The following is a 26,278-nucleotide window of genomic DNA, read 5'->3' as shown; positions in this document are numbered from 1 at the left end:
ATTAGCAATCCAAATAATAGGTTGTCTTCATTGCTAGGATAAATTCCTGCCTTAATGATGGACAAATTTCATGTTGTACCTAATTATATTGTAACTGACAGGTTGCAGCTGCTATTGTTTATACTCTTGATGTGCTAGCACAGTTGAGGACAGCCTAGATTGAATCTCTGACAAGGCTGTTGTACAGCTGTCCAAAACATTTCTGAAAGGGAGCAAACTTCTCTTCTTAAAAAAATAAAAAGTAGGAATTATCAGCCTATGAGCTTATCTAGAGTGTGTTGTAAATACTGCTCTGTAGGATCCAAGTCAACTTCATTTCAGTGATGTATTAAGAACATGCGTTTTGGCAAAGATGTTTAGTTGAAATTTGGACATCTGAGCTGTGAAAATTGTTTTAGACTCCAATATCTGCCACAGACTCTCCATGTAAAATTAAATAAGTAGCTTAATTTCTCAATGCTGTCAACTCTTCAGTCAAAGAGAAGACACACTTTTTTTTTTTTGCTACCCTTTGCCTTATCTGGATTGCAAGGTTTGGAAAGTTGACACTGATTCTTACCCCGAGTGCAAATGCATTATGAGGCACAGAAACGCTGTAGTCTTGGTCCTTGATTTTAAGAGCTCTGTTGTTAATGTTAACCTGGAGCGTGTCTGACTGATTGTTAAACACCAGTGAGACCCCCACTTCTTCATAGCTGTACGGATATCCACAGAAACTACTCATTTTAACACGTCTGATAGAAAAGTACAGCAATATGCCAGCCCTCTAACATCTGTTCAAAGACCTTTCCCCCTTCTTGTCCCTTCCCCAGCCTTCAGCTTTTCTCTTAGAGGTCTTCAGTGCATCAGTGCCTGGGAGAGCATCAGGCTACTTGTGCTGAAAGATCCATCAGCTGCTACTTTGTGGTGGCTGGCTTTAAGGTGGTCTAGAAATAGCATTCTCCTGTGATGCTTTAATAAGCAGCAAATAGGGAGTGGGGTACGCTTGGTTATGGACAGTATCATGGCTAATTGCGTTGTAACCGTCTTTAATCTCTTAGGCTAAGAAATTGTGCATTTTTCTGTCTTTTTCCTTTTGGCTTGCAACATTATCTGTTTGGTCACAAAATGTCTCAGTAAAGATTGTCCACAAAAGCCTGTTTTTAAGGGGTAAAGGCAATGGCATGAAGGCTATGAAAGGAACAGGTAGATGTGTGACTGTGGGTAGACATGCAGGGGGAAATAGATTACAAAGGAAGGGGTAATGGGATGAACAATTGCCCCAGACTATAACTGTCTAAGAAGAAAATGGGAATTCCTGTGCTGTGTCTGTTACTTTTGTAAGCTTTTAAGTAAACTAAAATGTACAAAACCTACAGTATCATCGGGCTTTCTGAACGTGACTCCGTTCACTCCCATAATCAATAGTTATAAAGAGATAATTTTTCACTAAACTTTGCTGGCAAAACTCGTCCTCAGAGTGAAGTCAAGGAAGCTAGTATAGTGACACTGGTACCATGTCTCTTTAGAAAATCTGGACCAAACAGGACATGAGTTCTGCAAAACAATCAAATAAGCCCTTTCCCCAAGCCCCCATAATAATTAAAAAACAAAACAAAACAAAACAAACATGAAGCCTATGATGTTTTACGTAAATAGCTCTTAGGACTACAGATCCAACTCTTTTAGCATAATGTTTCAGACAAATTTGCTGATTTTGTAACAGCAATTTCATTCTCTGAAGTTCTCTAGAGTTTTCATGTAATGATAAAATCAGGAAGCAGAAATATGAATTAATTAATGGATTTGACAAGTACCTGCACTCCTGATTCCATCTGTGATTGAATCCTAAAGGGATAACTACAATTGTCCTACTTGTCCCGACTGTTCCTGCCTCTCACCTGAGAAGTGCCTAGGTTATGTCTGAAAATGAAAACCAAAAAGCAGTACTTCAGGCTGTCTGTCATTGTTTGAACCCTCTGAAATGAGAGGCTGCTTCTGGTCTGGACTGTTAGCTTTTGAGAGCAAGCAAGGGCCAAGTGACAGCCTTAATCTTTGATTTCTTTGCCTTTCTAGGTTAAAAACAGACTCTAATCAGCCGTTTGTGTTAATGAAGTACCAAGTGCATGGCATAATTATAAGGTTCTGAGTATTACTGCTGTGTATGTTTCATACTTTGAGTTCCAGCTGTAGTTGCATCTCTTGCTTACCAAGCCAGTGAAGGATATAATAATACTGAAAACAATAACAGCTCAGTGCTTCTGTAGTGTTGCCGTGGGGGGCTGCACTTAAGGAGATTGTTTGATTGTTACAAAGGGATCCTGGCTGATGAAATCACAGTAGGTAAAGGTTATCTGTAAGATGAATCTTGTCCTTGCAACCCTGGCTATAATGCCCTGACTAAGGAAATATCTGATACTAAACATATGTCCTGGGACTGCAGACCTGCCAAGTCTTGCAGAGTGAGGTCTCAGTGATACAGTGCATTGTGGCAGGAGAGACTGGGTGTCTTTTCAAGCATAGTGCCTGTTTGTTTTTTTTCTGTTTGAGAAGTAATTGGCCATCAACAGAGACTTCTTATGAATGACAGCTTAGGTAAGATGGCTCTTTCGGTGGCAGGACCTTGGATACCTGTTACGGTTTACACATTCCAGCCAAGGGTAATGATTTGACTTACGTATTAGTTGACTGTGGCTTACCAGAGCAACACAAAAGAAGAGTTCTACTTCTTCCTAGAGCTTGAAAGTTCTTTCTGCACCACAGTGGAAAAAAAGATGAAATATTTTGCATGTTTTTAGCTAAAGTATGAATTTTTCAAATATTAATTGGTGGGATATGGGGTGCACATGGTAGACTTGAAGCTTCCTTGCTTTTCATTCTAATTATTGTGAAAAGGGCAAAGCATGGATTTTTAGCTAGGATTAGTGTCCTAACAAAAAGATGTCGTCAACCTTTCCTTCCATTCAAACTCTTGTAGGTTGTGGTGAAGAGAGATTGCTGCAAGATTTGTCTTGTCAGCAGCAGTTTGCCATCAGGCTCATCAAACACAATCTCCAAATGCTGCTGTTAGAGTAATTTTCCATGACAGTTTTACTGGCCACTACACTTCCACACTAGCTCTTTGTTTTCCACCAGCTCAAATTCAACCTCCCCTTTTGTTTTTTACTTTACACATTGTTATGTCCACACCTACACCAGTAACTTGTTGGTTGTGAAAAGGTAGAGTAATGGACAATCCTGAAGTACCATTAGGTCCAAGAGGGCTTGTCAAAAGCATGTAACTGTTTAAAAATTAGTATAGTTTTTTTAATCCTTGTGGATGAAAGGTAGATTACTGAATCCACTGAATCAGGGAAAATACTGGGCTGCTTATTGACCAATGAGAGTGAGCAGTAAGTGAATGAAACTCCTTCTGAGTGGAATAGGTTGACCTTGTTTGAACTGACTGAAGTTGATATTGAGACCAAATGTCCGTACTCCTCAATGTTGGTTGAGCTGGAAGCACTTGATCTAGGAGAGCACTGATTCTGCATTGGTTTTGTTTGAAAGAACAAACATCGATGCTTTTTGTGCTTCAACCTAGGTTTTCTTTTCTTCAAACCTAGTTTTTGAGTTTAAGTTTTTTAACATTTGAAGAAAACTAGGGAATTTGAGAGTTTGTGTCCAACCATGGCAATTTTCCATGAATTCTGTGAAAAAATATTTCTTAACTTGATATTAGTAAATTCTACTTGTAATTTAGAGTTTGTGATGAAACCTCAAGCTATACAAGTTTAACATAATTTCAGACTGATGAGTTTTTTAGTATCTTCGTTAACCAACCTGGTTAATATATCTACCAACCTGGTAGATATTTAAATCTATATGCACACTACTCTTTGCTTAATTTCAGTATCGTACATTTAAATTGAGCATAAAAAATACAGATGTGTTTAATTAAACCTGCAGAGTGATCCATCATGAAAAGAAATTCATTTATGTTTTAAATGAGACTTTTGTTTGCTTTTCAGAATCAGCTGGGACAAGTGCCTGTTAGGTTGCATGTTACATAACTAGTTGTCCTCAACATTTCTCTTACAGCAGCAGGAGACTGAGATAGTCACCTTTATGCTTAGTAGGGTACAAGAACACATAGGCATACTGCATGGAAGTCTTGTTGTGGTTTTGCTGATGGGACAGAAGTGGGTTGCTAAAGAATATACAATACATTTATGGAAGAATGCAGGTCTATCAAATCTCTCCAGTCCTTTAGCTACAGACACTCCCTTTCCCTTAATTTTCGTGAGGTGATGTAGAAGTGGTTCTCCTGCATGTCCTGGGTAGCCTAAATGCAAACTCAGAGTGATAGCTTGTGATTTTATTTCCTTGTTTGTATGTCTGTGATGACCTTTTTGTGATTAAACGTTCCTAAGATAAAACACAGCTGTCCTTGTCTGGAAGAAGCTATTGATTCCAAATGGGATGGGCAAAAGGATCCTCTGAATAATCACAGTTTCATGCCATATTCTTGCCTTACACAGAATGTATATTGTTTAAATCCTTCTTTAGCTACACACCACCTTTCTTTCTTAATTTTGGTAAGATTTATCACAGCTTGATTACAGTTACTTTTCAGAAAGACAAATGAGAAGGAGGGAGCATAAGCTTTGTGGAGATGGTGCTTCTGAGTTTAAAAAGTGCCTCTCAAGGGCATAGTGAAGGGAGAAAAGTTCACACAAATGAGAACAAAGCAGGGTCCCCTACTTTACTATTGAAGAGCCAGTAACAACTGTCTCATCTTGAGAAATTCACATTACTGACCTAAGGCTGCAACCTGCAGGGTTACTATTGTCTGAGTCAGTCATCTGACCTCCAAGTGTTTCCCTCTTAAGAGATAAGAGGGAAATATTACAATTGGAATGAAATGTCTTATTTTGGAGCCACAGTCAGGAAAATGTTATTAGCAAATAGCAGCCATATGTCTTTGAAACTTTAATGCAGCCACTTTGCCATTTAATACAATGAGGAATTCTCTGTCCTTGAAGTGCAGTGAGAAACCTGTGGTTATTCCAGTTACATTTACAGCTAAATTATCAGTGAAGTGCAGAAATGTGAATAAGCCATTATTTTCTTTGAAAACTGGTTACTGGAGGCCAATTCTGTATTTCTGAAGGGTCATCAATCCTTTGAGTTTGTTTCTGAGAGATTATTCTGAAGGGAAACACTTCAGCGCATGCATGTCCTTTCAAAGCATCCAGTGGTGTGTCACAAACTTGGCTGCCTTAAGCATCATCCAGCGAAGGACTGATAATTTGAACCTTTTGAGCTAGTTCTTACTCATTTAAACATGAACTGCTTTTTAGAGATTGTAACTTCTACCCTCCTGTAGTCAGACATTGCTTGTGTTTTCTAGGTTTTGGACACAGCAGGAGGCTAGCCATCTTGTTATGCTCTGGCAACTTTAACTGTGGAGCTCTGACAGTCCCCAGTATCGTACGGAGAACAAGTCTGTATGACTTTAACAGTGTTGCTCAGGAGGGCTTGTAGGATCAAGCTTTGTATGTGAATGGCTTATTCAGAAAGCTGTGAGGTACTACGAGAGGATTATATGAAAGGTTCACCAGAGCTTTTATCATCATCTTGTTCTTTCAGTGGCCAGTTTGCGATTGTGAAGAAATGTAGAGAAAGGAGCACTGGTTTGGAGTACGCTGCTAAGTTCATTAAAAAGCGTCAGAGTCGGGCCAGCCGTCGTGGAGTGAGGCGTGAGGAAATTGAACGGGAGGTGACTATTCTGCAGCAGACCCTGCATGCCAACATCATCAAGTTGCATGACATCTATGAGAACAAGACGGATGTGGTCCTCATCCTTGAGCTGTGAGTAAGGGGACTTCCTATCCTCTGGGGCAGGATGAGGTAAATCGGAACAGGAAAGGACTGCAGAGGCTGCCAGAGCACAGAGGCACTGCTGAAATGGAGCTGTTGTGTTCTCAGGCCTCATAGATCTTGGCAGAAGAACTGAATGAGGTCTCTGGTAAACAGGCGCCCTGGTCCACCCTTGTGTCCTGGGGATACAGGTGCACCTTAAATCAGCTGAGGCCATTGTTACTGAGCCAGGGACTGTTGTCCACTTAAAAACAGTTTGCTAGCAGAGGGATTACCTCATGTCTGCCCAGTGCTGCTCTGATGTGAACCTTGGAAGACCTTGGAGAAACTACAAATGGCTACTGAAACTCATCTCATTTTTCTTCCTGCATTTTTTCCTTCCAGTGCACGTGAAGCTATCAAGCCCTTTGCAACATTTCCAGTCATTCTCACTACACCCATATTTTCCTCACTTACAGGACCTGAAGGGAAAGGGGGAGGGAGGGGAGAAGGTGAGCAGGGGAAGAGTTTTTTGAATTCCCAAACTTTGACTACTAAGCATGAACAGCAGCAGGGTGGGAATGAAGGAGAGTTGTTTTTCCATCATGTTTTGCCATGCGATGGGGGAAAACCCTTGTAATTTAGGACCCGCAGACAAGTGAACCTTCCAACCAGGGCATCTGTGTACTGCTCTGCCTCGCCCCTGCTTTGTGACCCATTGGGTTGCCAGACTGCTGGTTTAGGATCATTATTATGCATATTTGGCTAAATATCATAGACTGGTTTGTGCTATTTAAGGAGAGATTTAAAACCAGCAGCTTCTCTGCCTGGGCTGAGGGAACACAGGCTTGTTCTGCATAACCTGTGCATGTCCCTGCCTGGAAGAATAAACGCACATCCCAGAGAAGCTGAAGGTGAGGTCAGGAATCACCTTGAAGTCTTGGCTAAGGAGCCTTTGCTTAGTTAGAATGTGAGCTTGCATTTCAGGGAGTCACCTTTGGTTCTTTTGCATATATTTAATCTCACTGACTGTAAGGAAGTAAGAAAACCTGACTAATAGGTGTTCACAATGTAGAGAAATGCTAGTTATTAAAATCTGAAACAGTATCAGAATTGTCAATCTCTTTCCCAGTCAATTGTTGAGTAAAAACTAGCCATGATAAAAATTATTTCACTTTTTAAAGAAATGAGAATGGAGGAGGCACCAAGTGACTGGGTCTCCTTATATCCAAACTTAGACTGTTGAAATGAATTTGGATGGAACTTGGAATTTGACTTGTTGCTGTTCTGGATGTTTCATTGTAGAGGATCAGGTCTGTAGCAGAAGTGAGTGTGCACAGGTAATCATCCAGAGCTATGTCCAAAGCATTTTCTGTACAGTTCATAGTGTGTGCTGTTGAAAGGGAAGTAAATTATTTTACTGCATGTGCAAATATATTTCTGTGTTTTTGTGGCTTGGCTTTCTGAATTACCTGATAACTGAGAGCCAGGAGAAACCTGAATACATGCAAACCAGAGGCCAGAATTGTGTACTTGTACTCATCAGAGCCAGGAATGGAAGTAGCTCTTCTAAACAACGGAGCTTTGTTGGTAATGGTGTACGATCGTGGCTTAAGGGGAGGAAATTTGCCATGTAGTGAAAGAAGAAAAACACCAATTTAAGCCCTTCTGATCTATGTCCTGCTCTTTGTGGAGTCAGTATCACCTAGTTTACAAAGCCCTGAGTTTTAGAGGAGCTGTGAAGCAGGGGACATAGCATTTATCTGTCAGTTCATGGCCCTGAAATAAAGCTGTGGACAGGGAGGAGACACTCTGAGGTGGTCTATTTACTGCGATGTTTAGATACTTAGTAAATGGTGCAGTTTTTCTGTGTGTATGAGGAAGGAAATAGAGACAGCGTAGCTGAAGTTACATAGATCATTAGCTCCCCAGGGCACTGCCCTGACCTTGTGTATGGAATCCAAACAATGAAGTTTTGATCCCTGAGTGAGACGAAGTAACCAGTAGCTTTCCAGGGGAGTCAGCATTTAAGCTGGGGAGCGTTCCTGGAGATTAATGTGACTGCTGGCAGATGGCATATGAGTGATGATGAACATATGCTAATTTTTAAGTATATGTCTATAGCTAAATGTTGATCTGTCACTGGAAGTCTCTGCTTTAGAAGACAGAAAAGGATCTTGTTTTTTTTTTCTGAAAGACTGGCAGCTACTTTGTGTTGAAACAACCTCCCATTTCATGAATTTCTACTTTTTCCTGTCCTTACATGGACTGACATGTTTTGTGTGTCTTATTGTTAAGCTGTAGCTTATTGCACTTTTGGGGGGCTGGGTGAAATGGAGCTTAGACCTGATCAAGGCCACTGCATTCAGCTGCTGTACACAAATTGAGGATGATAACTGCTAATAAAGACAACTAAATTCTCTCCATAAGCAGATGATTTCTATTCCTGCCACACTGATATCAGAGTCTTATACTCCCTGCAATTTATCAAAAGAAACATTTCATCACCTGGTCAAGTAATCTTATGACAAGCTACAGTGGACCTTAGCTTCAAAAGAATGTTCCCAGTATTCCTGCTTAATTGAAGAAGCTGTCCAGGTGTTTAAATCATGCTTTGGCTTAACTTCTCTCCCAATTCAGACCGCTGGCACAGACAAGAGTATCTTCCCTTTATATGGGGATGATTCTACAGTTGCTGTTTCTTCTATTGTGGAGCAGAAAAGCATTGCCAAGTTCACTGTTGTTACACGCACTTTGGCAGGTCCACAGTTTGCCCTTTCATGTGCACGTTGTTCAGGGTATGCCTTTTTATGACCTTGCTGCTCTTTGTTTCATGGGCCCTGCCGTGAGGCTGCTTTGCCTTCTTACTCATAGTCCTGACTAAACAGCCTGCCATGAGGAACTGTCACCAAGGAGCCTTCACAGAAAGAGACAGAGGGAGTAGTGTGCCTGCACGGTTAAATTCCAGAAGAGTACAAGAAAGTATCCCAGTGCAGCTTGCTTCCTGGTGACAGGGCCAGAGCGCCTGCCGAGGTGATTGCTGAAGTGTAGTTTGAATAGCAATCATCAAGGAAATGGGACTTGCCTGCTCTTTGTGCACAGATTTCACTGAGAGATTAGCAGATTTTACTTACGGATTTCTTTAATGACATGTCAGCTAGCTCTAATCATTTTTTAGCTTACTAACAAAGGCCCCTAAACCTACTACCATTCGGAACACCGTGTTCTCTGGCTCCTGAAATGCACAGAGTAAAACAAAAACCGTCCAGCAAGGTTGATGGTAGTGCTTGACACCCTTGGTATGTGTAACCTAAAAAAAAAAAAACAAACAACAAAAAAAGCAGAGACCAAATGAGAGTCTCATGGGCTGAATAGCTGACAGCCAGAGACAGCAGTTGTACTGTATTCCTGGGTCATTTATTTTTGTTTGGTAGCCATTAAGTAGTAAAGATTAAAACATCAAGTGACTTCTGCAGGTGAAGTCTCCTGCCTCATGTTGTGTAGAAAGTTTCTGACAACATAGGAGCTGTGAAAAAATATCCATTAATCGATACACAATTCATCAGGCGCTGTGTAAATCTCTACCTTGTAACAGCACCCACAGCAGTATGGAAACTAAGAAATCAGCCCAAGGTCTGTGGAATTTGACACAGGGTTCTTGTTTGCAGTTGACCTCTCTGCAGTTTTGGAGCTGTTCACAACAGTTGCTCTGAAAGAGGCAAAGTAGGGAATCAACAGCTTGTCACCACCAGTGTTGTAAAGGACCCCGGGGTCAGAGAAAAATGTCTAAAAATCCTCTGCAGTGCACAGGCAATGTAATCTAACTTATCTGGAAGTCACAACACTTAGTTAACTCAGACCATTTGAACCTCCCTGTTCTTTTACTGGTATTTCGTCAGACAACAGGGCCGAAAGCTTGTTTTCCAAATTGACTGTTGGATCACTCAAGTCTTGTGCTTGGATTCTTAACGGTGAGCACAGGTAGGTGGGACATCTCAGCCCATTGAACCATTTTGTTAAACCCAGTTAAACCATTTTGTGTGCATCTCCAACAGTAAAATTGAATGAGAATAAATTTATAGTATCAATAACAGTGTGAGCTGGAAACAATAAATGTGAGTGTAATTATGAATAACAACTGCAAATAACACCCAATTCAGTATCTAGATAATGCTGTTTCATTATATATGGAAAAACAGCACTGGAACTCTCAATACAGGACATAAAAATGAAAATAGAAGACTTATGTAATAAATACATATGGAATATATTTCATTTTTGGTGTGAAAACTCATAGTAACTAGTAGCACTTCCCTGATTTGAGAAAACAAATTTTAGGTACCTTCCAAGTGGCTGAAATCTACTTTGTTTTAAAAAAATTCAGCACAAAATAAATGCTTTCCGGTCAGTTGTATCTGTCAGGCCAGAATCTGTATTGGCTGTTCTGGAAAGATCTGTTGGCAGATCTCATTGCCTTATGTTACTGATGGCAACTGATAAGAGAAGTAATTCTTTAACAGTTGTTGACTATTACAACTTGCTCTTTCCTGTCTTGTCCTGAGTGAAAATGTTGAAAAAAAGCAGTTGAAGTCATTAACAGCAAAGCCTACGTACTGAAGTGTGTGTATGTCTGTAGATTTATCAGAAAATGCACCTCTTTTTGGTCGTTCAGGATGCTTGATGAATCAAACCTTGCAGCACCTATGAATTCGAGAAAGATAATCCTTAATTTAGAGGGGAGGAAGCTGGAACCAAAAGGAGGTTTTGTCATTCCTGGGACCACAACACAAAGCACTCTAGATTGTCTGTAAGGGTGGCCTTTTTCTAACTGCATAGAGGTTTTTTACTTCAGTTTTCTGTGCTTATACTCATTTTATGTCCTACAATGCAGTAGATAACAGGAAGTTTTCTGGTGCATTTTGTAGTGTGTCTGGTGGAGAACTTTTTGACTTCCTAGCACAGAAGGAGTCTTTGAGTGAAGAGGAAGCAACCAGATTCATCAAGCAGATTTTGGATGGTGTGAACTACCTTCACTCTCAGAAAATAGCTCACTTTGATTTAAAGGTAAAGATGCTGATTTAGAGTTAACATTACTGCTGTTTTAATGACTGACTGTAATTTGTACAATTTGATGTACACCTGTATCTGATAACATGCCTAAAATAACACGCCCACTATGTCTAGAATAACATGAGGAGTATGAGTCATTCGGTGCAGTCTGGTTAACAGAGAGACTTCTTGCTTTCTTAACCACTTAGGGCCTTCAAAGTACACCACACAGAGGCCTCTACCTGCCGTGTCAGGTGACATGCATAGCTTTGGTCCTGGCCTAATCAATACAGAAGAGACTCTCTCTCTCCTTTTGATTGTGCCCTGCCTAGGTGGGCATGCTTATCTGAAGCTAGAAGTCTGTCATCCTTGGAGATTAAACCCTTGAGACTAGAATAAAGTGCTTTCTCGGTTGCAGACGCACAGCTATAGAACTGGCTCCTCAAACATTGCTGCTTCCAGAAGTACGGTCAAAATACACTTCCTCCATAGGAGACGATAGAATGAAAACAGGAAATTAAGGGAACTCTTTTAAAAGAGTCCTTCAGGAAAATGGAGGAAACTTTACTGCTACATTACATGTTCCTTGTCCTGACTTTAAATCCAGGTTAGTGTAGTGCTAATTACTGCACTGATGTGTGTGCTATAGACAGACTCCTTCTAGAATCTCAAGACATATATGCTGATTCCTTGTGCTAAATGTATGCCTAAGGCTGTCTCTGTCTTAAAGTTCTTGATATCCTGAGTCAGTGTTCATGGCATTTATGCAGTCTTTGTGAATGCTGAAAATTACATCTAGCCTAACAGATTAGTTAGCAAACTACCATAGAAATCTTCACTTCAGGAGGCATGTAAAAAAGCATTTGAGATGTATGAAGCTATAAAGGGATGTACACTTCATTTTGGAATTGCTATGTGAATCCAGAAGCCAAAGACTGAAGGTTTTCACATTGTATCAGGAAACAGCATAATACCTAGTGGTATGAAATTATTGACCTAGTGATATGAAATTATTTTTTGAATATAGGTTTGATTTTTTCTATACTGATCTCTAGCAACTAATTTGATATTTAATACCAGTGATATCAAGCAGTCAATAGAGATGTTTCAAGAAGTGCAAAATAGAAATGAGAAAGGATAAGTAGAGAATCATTTCACTGACAGAAAATATCAAATGACCTAATAAAACATATTCATAGAATAACTCTCCTGGGACTGTTTTTGGAGATTCACTAGCATTAAATGAGACACATATTTTAAGGCAGTGATCTGATTAGATGGAAGATAATGCATATTTACCTCATCACTTGACAGGGCTCCAATGATTGCAGTGGAGCTGCAGGGTCTTCACACTACCTAAGGAATAAAATAGTCCAGGAGGTAGTGACGGTGACTTTTTGCCATTTCAGTCTGTTCTGTGCGCTCCAAACAAGCTTACATCCTGTACCGGCAGTGAACACACATGCCCTAGATCCATGGAAGAAGACCGGACTTGTTAGCCAGAGGCTAAAATATGCTTGGTCCAATGGCTATGACATTAAATTATTCATATGCTTTCTTTCCCAGTGCAGCTCTGAATGAATGTGTGCGTTACCAGGAGATGTTAGGATCTGTTTTGAAAAGGCCAGGCAGCTGTCAGCAGTGAATCAAATTGTCTCACTGTCACTCTTGAGCTTATGATTAAGTTATGAAAAATTAATGCATTGAAGCTCTTCATCAGACATAAATTGAAACCACAGTTAGTTCTGAAACCTGTGATACAGGGGGTGGCAGGGAGTAACTACGGCTGAGAAATTTAGTTGGGAGAAAAAAAAAAGAAATCCGTTGCATCTTGGGAAGAGTAAGGAATCAAAATCTATATTTTAGAAAAAGCTAGCTCTAATTTCAAAGTTGTTCTAGCTTTGGTTCAGGGCTTTGCCCTACAAATCTGTAAGAAATGCTATGCATTCTTCTAATGGCTTGCTGTTATACATGAACTAGGACCTCTAATCCCAACGCTTGCCACTTTCAGAACTATTCATATAGCAAATCCTGGATCTTTCTGGGTCTTCTTGTTGCAGGTATGAACTTAGTGCCATAGAAAAGAGTATTTTCCCTCCCTACGTAGGTTCAGATGTGTCTAGAATTTCTTAAAAACCACTTGCAAAGGCATTATCCAGTGGGTTCTGGTTCAGTAGGAGCAGCTGGACAGAAATACTGAAGTTTCTCAGTGTAAATTCCTGTAACAGATCTGCCTAAATGCTTCCAGCCAAATTTCTCAGTTGTGCAGCTCTCCTTCAGGATCAAGCAAGAGTGCTCTGTCCCAGCTTTGGGTGGCTACACAATTTCAGCTACCTGCTAACTGTTACATCTGCACTGGTGGTTGTAACTGAGGTAAATACATGGGGTTCAGGGTATGGCATCTTCCAAGGGGGCCTTGCAGGCCAAGTGTATATTTTATAATCTAAGAGGGGACAAGACATATCACGCTCTCACTTCATGTTATATCACTGTGCTGCTGGGATAATAACCTACTGACATATTTTATCAGATGAGTGAACTAAATACAGTAGTGTGGAAAAACTTCTGTCTCAGTGTGAAAACAAGGATATGTTGTTTACATCCTGGCAACAGCCAGCATAAGGAGAAGCTTGGAAGTGCTAGTGGGAAGGTGAGAGAAAGGAAGATTTTGTCTGAGATGAGAATACAGACTGTAAAAGGAGGAAGGTATTACTTTTATCAGCTTCATTTCGCCATTGTGAAGTTCTGGTCCATTTGTTGATGTCAAATTTCACAAGTTGTCATCTCTTTATCAAAAGAGTGAATTGTATATGGGTAGGCACAGGTATGCATTTCTTGTTCTATGGTGCTGTGTATGTGAAGGAAAAAAACATTTGAGAACTCTTAAGTGTAGATCTGCTACTTTCCCAAGATGATATAATAACAAACATCTATCTTTTGTTATTTTTAGCCTGAAAACATTATGCTTCTAGACAAAAATGTCCCTATTCCACACATCAAACTCATTGACTTTGGCCTGGCTCACAAAATAGAAGACGGAGTTGAATTTAAAAACATTTTTGGAACTCCAGAATTTGTAGGTGAGTGACCAGTTGCTTTGTCTCGAATTGCAAGTCCTGAGTAAGTTGTTGACATCATTTTGAAGTTAAGAATCAATGAGTAGAAGTAGTTTTCGTATTGTTTGTATCAAGGTGACCTAAATCTGGAGATTTACTTTATTTTTCTGGAATAGGCAAAAGGTGCTTTCACTCAATGTGCTACCCCTGTGAGAGTGGGATGTTGCCAAATAAATATTTAGAGACAAAAATTCAGGATTGAGGTTGTGAAACACTGCAAAACGAATTATCATTTTCTACTTGTTGCCTGGGGCAAGTAAGCTATCTCTGTTAGATACACAATTACACAGATTTCTTTATGATTTCTTAATAGATAAAATTACTTCCCTTATATTTTCCCACCTGATTTTCTTTTTGTAGCTTCCTGATCGTAATTCTAATTTGTCTCTCTCCTTTCTTTTGGTTTTCGTTTGGAGGTTCTGCGGGTTGTGCTGGGAAGGGGAGAGACCTGTAATTCATATTCCAGTTAAGCACAATTGTTGCTTGACCTGAGATCATTTCAGTGCTGTTATAGACTCCTGTTTTCATCTCAGTACCTTGCCTTTTCTCTTGCACTCAGTCTTACATGGGGATGATTTCCAATAAGGAAATATTTTTATAAAGATAACAGGTTTTCACATGGCTAGCAGTTTACTCTAGCCTGTAATTTTAATCTCTTCCACAAGAGCTACTTCTGGTTAACCATAAGAAGCTAGCTTAAATGACACCAGTTAAATGTCGTTCTGAAAACAAAACAAAGCTCAGATTTTTAAGGAAAGTGGTATCCTTTTTGAGATGAAATAATTTGCTATTGAAGGCATGATTTACACTGTAACTAGCATATGGTATCTGCCTGACCCTTACTGAGTTGCCTTATACTTCAGGTTACTCAGTATGATGTCTTCTGGACACTTGTGAAGAATTCCTATCAGAACTATTGAAGTATAAACAGTGTATCCTATAACTACCTTTCCTTTTTGCTCTCACTTTCCCTTTCCACCCACATTCTTGTGTTAAATATCTTTTACAGCTCCAGAAATAGTAAATTATGAGCCACTGGGACTAGCTGCAGATATGTGGTAAGTTCTTAACTTCTTTTCCAGGTTGCTCTACTAGTAATTTTTCCCAATTTGTTCTGAAGAGAATCCATTCTACTGCAAAGAGAACAAAACGTAGTTACTAGTTCACTGTTCCGTCTTTCAATGTTTAGGGATTCTTTTTAATAAAAAAGATGAGCATTTAACTTCTGCAAAATTACATTGGAAAATTTTAATAATGGCAGTTAGAGAGTTAACAGGTTGACACTGTCCACTGCAATGGAGCAATCTTAAAAGAAAACATGTTCTTGCAGTGCCTGTGACAGCTTTATTTATAAGAGCACTGCATGCAGAGAAGACCTGTGTACTAATCTGATCTGCTGAGAAGGAAGTCAAAAGAAGTCACCCCGCACAAAACATCCTTGCTTCTGTTTCTTTTTAGTTCTGGTGTGTACTGTAGTAAATTCCACTACAGTAAAACATTACTGTAATAAATATAATCAGCATTAATATTGATTTTTCAGTGAAAAAGTGAACTTTACGTTGTTCTTTTTTTTAAAGAAAGATAGTAGCAGTTATCTAAGACAATGATAGCCTTCCTGCCTGCATAGCAGCAACTATTGACATCTTGGTATTGTGTACATTGAAAAAGATATAGATCGTATAGAAACCCTGCAATTAATCTCCTTTGTTTTACAGGAGCATAGGAGTCATCACCTACATACTGTAAGTACAACAATAGATTAATTCCTGTAAATGTGTTCCTAAAGCACTATTGCACTAGTATGAAATAGCTTTTCCCTTCAGTCAAGCAAGAAAGGAGCTGCACACACAGGATGGACAGTCTAAAGGGAAATGTTATCCTGAAGCCTTTCCAAATTTAAAATAAAAAAAAAAAGGTAAAAGAAGTTAGGAAGGTCATTATGAGCAGATGAAGAACAAATGGCTCTGGCATTGCTAGGCATTTAAGCGTCTTATGAGATCTCATTAGCACAAAATGATGTAGAGGATAGAAAAGCATATTGTTTGGCCAAAGGATGGTTGAGTTACTAGTGTGCAGAAAGAGTAGAAATAGAAAATGTAATAGCAGCATTTGTAAGCTGAGTTATTTCTGGTGAAAACAGGGAAGTTTGAATAGATAGGGGTACTGGTTAAGCCAAAGCTCAGGTTAAAAGGTCTAAAATTGTCCCAGACACTTGCTTTTTATCAGCATTTTGTCTTCAGTGACACGTGTACTTGACAGGACATGGAACTTGATAAACTGCTTTTTATGTGTCTTCACGAATGATGAGGAGAAAACTTTGGAGTTGAAGAAAAGCAGTTTGGAATACTTACTGTGTGATTACAGGGATGCACAAGTGCCTAGAAGCTCTGAAGAGTTTTTTTCCATTGCATTAAGAGTTCTGGAGGGAGAATACTGAAGTGAATGGGTCTGTGCTGTATCCAGTAGTTGATCAGTTTTATCCGGTTGGCTAGTTATGATTGCCACAGTAATTAAGTTTGAAAGTTACCTCCCTACAAAAGATCAGAAAAAAAGAATGTGCTTTTTGTGACAGAAGGAGTCAACTTCTGTGATATGCCAGATAACAGAAATTAGTATGCCTTTAACTAGTGTTACCTGTTAATGTTAAAGCTTTTTGTTCTGAAGAATTCTGAATAATTGGGAGTGTGTTTAATGATACTGTGTACTTTAGAAAATATGGCAGCAATCAAATGGATGCCATCATCAGGGGTAGAGGTCAAAATGCACACAAGTCCTCAGTTCAGTAACTGGTGGAGTGATTCACTGAGTTGTAAATGCAAAGCCTTTATCACCGAGGTCTGCTGTTAGGTGTTCACAGGCACTGAGTCAGGATATGTCAAAAGTCACTAGGTGTTAGGATTTGAGAATCCTTCCATTTTACAGACCTCAAAACTAAGTCCTAAAGAGGAAAAAGTTGTCGGAGAAGCACGGAACATCAAAGATCACTCTGACACTCGGATTTTATGGAGCAAAGGTAAATAGTTATCAAAGACAAAAGTCATCAGTCACAGTTGAGAGAGAGAGAGGCAAAGTAAGCAAATCAAGATGAAAGTATTTTCTGTCTAAATAAAGACTGCTGAATTCCATTTTATTGCAATGTTGTCTCTGTTACATCCATGCAGTTGGAAGAGAGAGCCAACAATGAAATCTTGCATTGTTTGGAAATGGTTGGATTCTATTGCAACCTAGGTCCCCTTGTGGATTCCTTTTAATGAGCAGTGTGCCCACACCTCTCCTGTGGAGTTGGCCTCCAGGCAAGGCCACGCACCTGATTTCTGGTCATACATTGTATTGTGGTTCCAACTGAGAAACATCTGGCTGAACCTACTGTGCAGAGAACTTGTCAGTGGCTTTGAAGGCAGAAAATTGCAGGCAGGGTTTTTCCTGCCTGAAAAAAAAATCAATATAAATACAACTTCATCTGCTTGACTTGATGGAAGTTTCTGCCTGCTGTAGTGTTTGTGAGGTTCAGAGGGACAGAGACTCTCCTTAGCTGAAGCTTTTTCTGCTTTGACTAGCAATGACTTAAATGAGACTCAGAATGGGAGAATCTCTGCATTTCTGTCTGAGCACACAGTGCTGTTCTAGAGAATTTCAGGATGACTCAGAACCACAGATGTAGCAAACCAAAGCTGGACCTGTCATTTCCCAAGTGGCATGGCTGCTACAACACAGAGATCCACAAATGTCCCAAATGTACATGACACAGCCACTGTCATTGAATTAGAGGACCCCTGCTGTTTATTTTTCCAATTGGTTCTTCTTTCTGGCTTATCTAGGCTTAGCGGTGCATCGCCTTTCCTTGGAGAAACTAAGCAAGAAACACTTGCTAACATCACAGCTGTGAATTATGAGTTTGATGAAGAATTTTTCAGCAATACCAGTGACCTGGCAAAAGATTTTATTCAGAAACTCCTGGTGAAAGATACACGGTAAGTGAAAATTCAGAAACATCCACCCCTCTCTTAGAGAAACTTGGTGAAATAGCTTGCAGAGTAATCTGCAAAGCTTTCCCTGCAATGTGTTCCCTGCTATTTAAGAGCAAGACAGCAGGCAAAGTTCTGCTGCTGTGCCTATAGTGAATTACTGCAGCTAGAAACCCTAACAAAAGGGACCAAAATCTCCTTGGTTAAATTTCAATTTCAGGACTGCATTCTCTCCCAGGTCAAACTGGTACAACTGTGTGTAGGTGAAGGACTGAAAATGGTGTGCAAGATCTTTAGTTCTAGGTAATTACCACTCCAATATTTCGGTCTATTATGAACTACTTGCAAGGAGATAACATGATCCCATGATACATCCTCAGAGGTTCAAGGACAGAAGAATCGCTACACATGCTCCTACAGGAATTGTTCTTTAAGTCTCTGTGCATCTGCTACAGTCACCTAGAGTGTGTATGATAGTTTTGTTCCTAGTTGTATTCCCAGTCATTGGGGACACTAGATTTTAGTTCATTTCTTTCTTTTAATAAACTGCATATAGAAGTAGCATCTCATTCCCTTAACCCTGTTTGTCCCAGGGGGAAGTCAGGCCACTTGCAGTTCTTTTTAATGGCTTCATTAGGAGAGAAGAACAATATTAAAAAGGGGCAAGCTGTTGTGTCAAGACTTCTGCAAATCCTCAGGCTTTAGTATTAGAGTAGGTAGGGTTTGAGAGGTTTGCAAAGGTCTAGCAACCTCCTTATAAGCAAGGGAAAGTCAGGGATATTGGTATCGGTCACATGTCCGGAGGCAGTCCTTGTGCAATGCTGTTGATTGATCGCTGGTTGGCCGAGTCCCTTGGGAGGCGGTTCTGAAGGGCAGAGGAGTCCAGGAAGGCTGGGCGCTCCTCAAGAAGGAAATCGTGATGGCACAGGAGCGGTCCGTCCCCACGTGCCCAAAGATGAGCCGGCGTGGAAGAAGACCGGCCTGGCTCAACACAGAGTTGCGGCTGGAGCTTAGCAGAAAAAAGAGGGTTTATAATCTTTGGAAAAAAGGGCGGGCCACTGAGGAGGACTACAAGGATGTAGCGAGGCTGTGCAGGGAGAAAATTAGAAAGGCCAAAGCTCATCTGGAGCTCAATCTGGCTACTGCCGTTAAAGACAACAAAAAATCCTTTTACAAATACATCAATGCGAAACGGAGGACTAGGGAGAATCTCCATCCTTTACTGGATGCGAGGGGAAACCTAGTTACTAAGGATGAGGAAAAGGCTGAGGTGCTTAATGCCGCCTTTGCCTCAGTCTTTAGCGGCAATACCGGTTGTTCTCCGGACACCCAGTGCCCTGAGCTGGTGGAAGGGGATGGGGAGCAGGATGTGGCCTTCGCTATCCATGAGGAAATGGTTGGCGACCTGCTACGGAGCTTGGATGTGCGCAAGTCGATGGGGCCGGATGGGATCCACCCAAGGGTACTGAGAGAACTGGCGGAGGAGCTGGCCGAGCCGCTTTCCATCATTTATCGGCAGTCCTGGCTATCGGGGGAGGTCCCGGTTGACTGGCGGCTAGCCAATGTGACGCCCATCTATAAGAAGGGCCGGAGGGCAGACCCGGGGAACTATAGGCCTGTCAGTTTGACCTCAGTGCCGGGGAAGCTCATGGGGCAGATTATCTTGAGGGTCATCACGTGGCACTTACAGGGCAACCAGGCGATCAGGCCCAGTCAGCATGGGTTTATGAAAGGCAGGTCCTGCTTGACGAACCTGATCTCCTCCTATGACCAAGTGACGCGCTTGGTGGATGAGGGAAAGGCTGTGGACGTGGTCTACCTTGACCTCAGTAAGGCTTTTGACACCGTTCCCCACAACATTCTCCTCAAGAAACTGGCTGCTCGGGGCTTGGACTGGCGTACGCTTCGCTGGGTTAGAAACTGGCTGGATGGCCGGGCCCAGAGAGTTGTGGTGAATGGAGTCAAATCTGGTTGGAGGCCGGTCACTAGTGGAGTCCCCCAGGGCTCGGTACTGGGGCTGGTCCTCTTTAATATCTTTATTGATGATCTGGATGAGGGCGTCCAGTGCACCCTCAGTAAGTTTGCAGATGACACCAAGCTAAGTGCGTGTGTCGATCTGCTCGAGGGCAGGAAGGCTCTGCAGGAGGATCTGGATAGGCTGGAGCGATGGGCTGAGGTCAACTGCATGAAGTTCAACAAGGCCAAGTGCCGGGTCCTGCACCTGGGCTGCAACAACCCCAAGCAGAGCTACAGGCTGGGAGATGAGTGGCTGGAAAGCTGCCTGGCCGAGAAGGACCTGGGAGTATTGGTGGATAGTCGGCTGAATATGAGCCAGCAGTGTGCCCAGGTGGCCAAGAAGGCCAACGGCATCCTGGCCTGTATAAGAAACAGTGTGGCCAGCAGGTCGAGGGAAGTGATTGTGCCCCTGTACTCGGCTCTGGTGAGGCCACACCTCGAGTACTGTGTTCAGTTTTGGGCCCCTCGCTACAGGAAGGACATGGACGTGCTCGAGCGAGTCCAGAGAAGGGCGACCAAGCTTGTGAGGGGTCTGGAGAACAAGTCTTACGAGGAGCGGCTGAGGGAGCTGGGCTTGTTCAGCCTGGAGAAGAGGAGGCTCAGGGGCGACCTCATCGCTCTCTACAGTTACCTGAAAGGAGGCTGTAGAGAGGTGGGGGTTGGTCTATTCTCCCACGTGCCTAGTGACAGGACGAGGGGGAATGGGCGAAAGTTGCGACAGGGGAGTTTTAGGTTGGATGTTAGGAAGTACTTCTTTACCGAAAGGGTTATTAAGCATTGGAACGGGCTGCCCAGGGAGGTGGTGGAGTCACCATCCCTGGAGGTCTTTAAAAGATGTTTAGATGTAGAGCTTAGGGATATGGTTTAGTGGAGTACTTAGTGTTAGGTCGGAGGTTGGACTCGATGATCTTGAGGTCTCTTCCAACCTAGAGAAATCTGTGAATCTGTGAATCTGTGATTCTGCCTTTGCTGTTCAGTGGCAATAGGGTGCTGTTCACTGAACTGCCATGATGCAGGAATGAATGATCATGTTTGATTAGGTTTGAAGTATTTCTCTCAGAAATGATATTTTCAGGAAACAGCAGCTCCATGAATGATGTAATATTATGCTCTACCGGATGCTTTCAATATAATTAATGATGTGTACCGTGATGTAGTCATACTAAAGGTGAATAGAAAGAATTTATTCTCTAAGCATGTAGGTCGAATATAAGTAATGTTTTGTCACTTTTTACAGGAGGGTACAGAAAAGTACAGATAGATTTTGGTCAAGTAGGAATTAAAATTATGTGGAGTGAGGACAGCTCCTTACTGAAACTTCGAATATTTACCAGTCTACACACAAACCAGATGCCATGTGGAAAAACATAACCCAGAAATTTGATTATTAGTCCTGGAATTATCTTGATGCGTGCTTTATTGGTTATACAAAGCCCAGGAGAAGGTCAACGGACTTGTATGCAAGGTATTTCTTACTTAAATCTGTATTTTTTGTTTTTTTTTTTTTGTTCTTTTTTTTTTCTTTAGGAAACGGCTTACCATTCAGGAAGCTCTATCTCATCCATGGATAACGGTAAGACAGAGTAAAAAGACAGATCTTGTGTGTTTTTTTTTTTTTTTTTCCCCTGTGAGCAAAGCAGAAACAATGTTCTCTCTCTTATTGATGTGATAAATGGAAATCTGACCTCTAAGTCATTAGAGGTGGTATGCATCTCAAAGAGATGCACTGGAAAGAAGCTGTTTGGATCTGACTAAATCTTAGGATTTCTGCAAACCTTAATCATGACCTGTTATTATCATAGCTTTCAAAAAGAGGGAGACATAAAAGCTTTGATGTTTGTTGCACATAGTGTCCTACATTAGACTGTGCTTTGCATCTCTCCATCCTTCTTTATTTGCATGGATATACACTGCATCTTGTGTTTAGTGCTTTCTTGAGTTGAGAGTTGACCATAACCAATGTGAAAATATAACTTCCCCCGGAATATAACTGCTTGCACCATGTGTGTTGATTTGCTTACATTCATGTCTGTATGTATTTTTTTTCATCATAAATGTTGCTTGTTTGTGGATAAATCTTTCATTGAAAATACATTTGGCTAATCTCAGCATGACTAATGATGTTCGAAATCCATTTTTTGCTCTGCATTGTATGAAGCATTAAGTGGAGTGTTTTCAGGATTGTTGTTCTTCCTTCTACAAATATTGATGTTTTTGAGACTGATTTAAAAAAAAAATAACAAGAAAATAAACTGGGGCCCTGGTACTTACACTTACTGCATTGGAATGAATGCACAATGCTCATCACACTAGCTTTTTTTTTTTCCCCTTTTAATCAAATGCATGAAGGAAAATCTGTGGGAGCAAAGAATCTCCCAGAATTGTGGAAATTCAGGCTGCATCCTTTGTGTAGAGTTTGTATTACTGCACTGCCTTGTAAATGTTCAGTAATACTGCTTCCTCTATCTGAAGACTCACCAGCTGAAGGAAGAAACAAAAGTCGAAGAAAACAAGAAGGTTGAGAACACACAGCTGAAGACAAAACGGCTGAGAGAGTACACCATAAAATGCCATTCGAGTATGCCTCCCAACAATACCTACATCAACTTTGAACGCTTTGCGCGGGTAGTGGAAGACATTTCACTTATGGAACGAAATTTCAGCACTTTGGCTGCATCCCATGATTCTTTGCAGGAGGACATTGATGCTCTGGTTTCCATTTATAATGAGAAAGAAGCTTGGTATAAAGAAGAGAATGAAAGTGTGAGGCACAAGCTCTCTCAACTGAAGTATGAATACCGTAAAATTGAATCCCTGAAGAGGCATCTACAAGACGATATCAAGACTGTAGGTGCTAGTCTCAAAGGCATAACTGGGAAATATGCTGATCTGCAGAGTCAGTATGAATCTCTCAGTCAAGAACTTTCTGAAGATCTTAAGTGGATACAGGATTTAATGAGTAGTTTTCAACCAGAAAATGGAAATGAAGCCTGTGTGAATGGAAACTTTGACTCTGTTTTCAGCAAAGACATTAATGAATCACTAATGGACCTGTTAAACAGATCTTGCTGTGAAGAATTCCTCGCAGGGTTAAATCTTGATGTAGCAGAATCAAATCAGTAATGTTACAGGTCAGATTAGATGCGGGCTTTGCTGCCTCTGTCTATGTACAGCAGTTTAAAAAAAATAAAAAGCAGTTCATAATCTTGATACAAAAAGCATCACCTAGAACTGAAATAGAAATTCTGATGTATTGCACAAGCTGCAAAACCGTAAATCCCAGTACTAAAGTTTGTAGCGTTGAAGTTATTTTCCGATGTTTGGTGTCTGAACTTAGAGGAGGTAGATTATCATTGCGGTATGGACCACATCTAACCCTGTGGCCTTTTGCACTGCTTATAGTTTATGGTTCCTTAAGTGTACCAAGTAACGAATGTGGAAAAGCGAGTAGTTCAGCCTGTACTTACTAAAGGCTGGGTGCCTGGAAACCAATAAAGAATTTGTGGTAACATCTTTGGCTGGATGAAGGAAATAGTCATGTAGACCTGCTGTGGGCAGAACAGAAGGGAGAAATATTTGCAAAGGTTAAATCTGTGCTGCAGCACAAAGTAAATGATGTAGTAATTTAACATTTAGTACTGTGGGAATTCGCTGTGAAATGTCTGCCAATGAAGAACAGTTACGATTTTTTTTTTAGGCCTGTTATTCGGGTTGGGATCTTTTACCATGAAAAGATATTAGCTAATGATTAATCCTTCAGGTTAAAATTCAGATAAGTTTCCTGTCCCATACCAAAGAGATTCATTTGAAAGACAGAGCTGGGAATTTAATGAACTGATCAAATTACTGTGTATGTAATTTTGCAGTGCAAATATTAATGTGAGTGATAATAAGCATAGACATTTGATTTGCTTTCTACAGTAATGCTGATGTCACTTAGCTACAATTGATTTGAGACTAGTGTTCTTGCTACGATTTTCTTAAGTTTTAGAATGTAAAAGAAAAGTTGGCCCAAACTTGAATCCTGCCCTGCTGTCTTGTATTTCAAAGAAGTCACTTGATTATGCAATATAATGTTCACAGATGTACCTCTCATTTTTGGACACAATAAATTGTTCGTTACGTAGGATGCAATTCTTCCTTAATGATGTAGTTAGTGACTGAAAAAGAGATGTTGGGCTTCTGCATACTGGGAAGGTTTACAGGCTAGGTTCTGCAGCTAGTTTGCAGCCCCTTTGCTTAACTGCATGAATTTGCTGGGAGGTGACTGTTACACAGCTACAAGAACTAGAGGGGTAGTAGCCAAGCATCCCTGCATCAAAACTGAGGTCTTTTTTTTTTTTTTTAAATAAGGAAGAGAGTTTTAATCTTTAAAAATCACTTACAGCCCAGTGAGGGTTGATATCTTCAGAGAAGACTCTCAAGAAAGAGTCTGCCTTCCCTCAGCTGTAATCTCACGTCATCTGTTCATGTAGATTTTCTTTATGAACAAATGCCCTGGCATGATGAGAAAGAACATGAAATGAGGCCATTCTGTTCCCAAGTGTGATTGGCTGAGGTTAATATTTCTGTGATTCAGTCCTTGAGGCTCGTGCTCACAGAGCCAAAGGAGGTAACTAACATACTGCTTTTGCAAAGGTATTCTAATGATTGAGAAAACGTCAGGGTCATTGCTTTGCAGGCTACTTAGAAACTGATAGGTAGTTATTAACAGTCAGGAGTAGTGTAAAGTGGGCTATTTTGATTTGCTGATGGCTGTACTGCCAAAAGGTCACTCAGAAATTTTTCATGATGATTACACAGCCAACATTTAGCCAGTGACATTTTTTCCACTTCAAATTGATTTCTGCTTAAGGTTTTTGTTGTACCATGCTAGCCACTTGCAGCACGAGGAAATGATATTTAGTGTTTATATGCCCCAGTTCTACAGTGCACAAATGGTGTATACATCTAGATGCGAAGGAGATCTAGCCCACAACTCAGCATTTGTACAAATCAGAACTGTACCCACAGCATTTGAGGAGATAAGTGACGTTTGTTGTCTCATGAACACCATTACTTGGCTTGAAAAAATGTTTAATCCTCACTGATGTGTTTTTCATTCTCCTTTAGTACTCTTTCTTTGGTTGTCTGCTTTGGTTGCATTCTAGTCCAGTTCAGTACAAATATTTCTGAGTTGTCCACCTCCTGCATAAGCAAATTCCAGATGAGCTGAAATGGTTGTCACTCCATAATCTTTGAAGGGTTGTCTCCCAGCCTTTTTCTTTCACTTATACCAGATCTGGTATTGAGCTTTTATTATGTCATTCCCAGTTGAATACAGGTGTCTGGTCTATGCATACGTTGATGTGGATTTGGAGTTCAAAAGTACCTCATTTTCAGAAGAGCTGTGTAAGGATTTGCAGAATATCTGTTCTTTAAGTCCGGGTTGGCATCCCAAAATTTTAAGCATGTGTCTGAATTCTGATGTATATGCTCTTTTTCTTTCTTTTTTTCCCCATTATTAGATATTATAATTCTTTTCTCATATATTTACTGCCAGGGTATCGGTGTCTCGTGCTCTCATTTTGGGTATGGTTAAAGGACAAAGTCTGAATTTCCTTCAAATATACTGTAGCATATATCCTGCTAACTAATATTCAATTACAGCTAACCTTTTCCCATTTTATTGTGATGTTTTCAGCAAAACATGCTGGAGTGAGTTTGATGAAGTGCTGCTAAGGTGATGAAGGGATTGGAGCATCTGATAAATGGGGAGAGGCTGAGAGAGGTGGGATTGTTCAGTATCAAAAGGAGAAGGCTTGGTGGGGAACTTAGTCTATAAAAACACCTGGTCAACAGGAGTACAGAAAACTAGCTATGCTGTCCTTATGCACCAAAGGAAGCCGAGCAATAAAATTGCCATCTTTATCTTCCAGCCAGTGGACAAGCAGCAAGCTTTGGTACGGCGAGAATCTGTTGTTAACTTGGAAAACTTCAAAAGGCAATATGCCAGAAGGCGATGGAAGGTATGACAGCAAGCTTTTAATCCTCCTTGTGTAAGGCTTCTTGCACCTGATAGGGATCAGAGGGCAAGACAGAGCTTGTAAATGTAACATTGTAAGATCTGATAGAAAAATGAAATTTCTTTGGATGTGTCTGCAGTGCATCAGTGTTGTAAAATTCTCGTTCTTCCCTTTCTTCATAGCTTTCTTACAGCATTGTCTCATTGTGCAACCACTTATCTCGTTCGCTGGTGAAAAAGGTCCTAACACAGGATGAAAGTTTGGTAGGTATATTTTTCAAAGAGGAAGAAGAGAAGGATATTTTAAT

The 26,278-nt window shown here is 40.7% G+C and overlaps 1 protein-coding gene across 12 annotated transcripts in view; it reads left to right on the top strand.

Annotated features, from left to right (window-relative positions):
- The window catches only part of DAPK2 (death associated protein kinase 2), a 56,123-nt gene that overhangs the window by 27,058 nt on the left and 2,787 nt on the right, over positions 1-26,278 (top strand). For 9 of the 12 annotated variants that reach the window (XM_080608209.1, XM_080608212.1, XM_080608203.1 and 6 more), the window contains 8 exons: positions 5,611-5,832; positions 10,746-10,884; positions 13,820-13,949; positions 14,995-15,043; positions 15,701-15,727; positions 17,804-17,956; positions 21,494-21,539; positions 22,439-24,100. In XM_080608209.1, the coding sequence (XP_080464335.1) occupies positions 5,611-5,832; positions 10,746-10,884; positions 13,820-13,949; positions 14,995-15,043; positions 15,701-15,727; positions 17,804-17,956; positions 21,494-21,539; positions 22,439-23,089 (1,417 nt within the window). In that variant the 3' untranslated portion in view covers positions 23,090-24,100. Of the gene's footprint in view, positions 1-5,610; positions 5,833-10,745; positions 10,885-13,819; positions 13,950-14,994; positions 15,044-15,700; positions 15,728-17,803; positions 17,957-21,493; positions 21,540-22,438; positions 24,101-25,884; positions 25,975-26,153; positions 26,235-26,278 lie in introns of those variants that run through there. The other 3 variants (XM_080608204.1, XM_080608205.1, XM_080608206.1) reach the window with 2 other exon arrangements.

Source organism: Anser brachyrhynchus, assembly GCF_964034855.1.
Source record: "Anser brachyrhynchus genome assembly, chromosome: 11".
In the NCBI taxonomy this organism is placed as follows: Eukaryota; Metazoa; Chordata; class Aves; order Anseriformes; family Anatidae; genus Anser; species Anser brachyrhynchus.
Note: the sequence above shows the minus strand (reverse complement) of the source record. Positions and strands in the feature narration are given on the sequence as shown.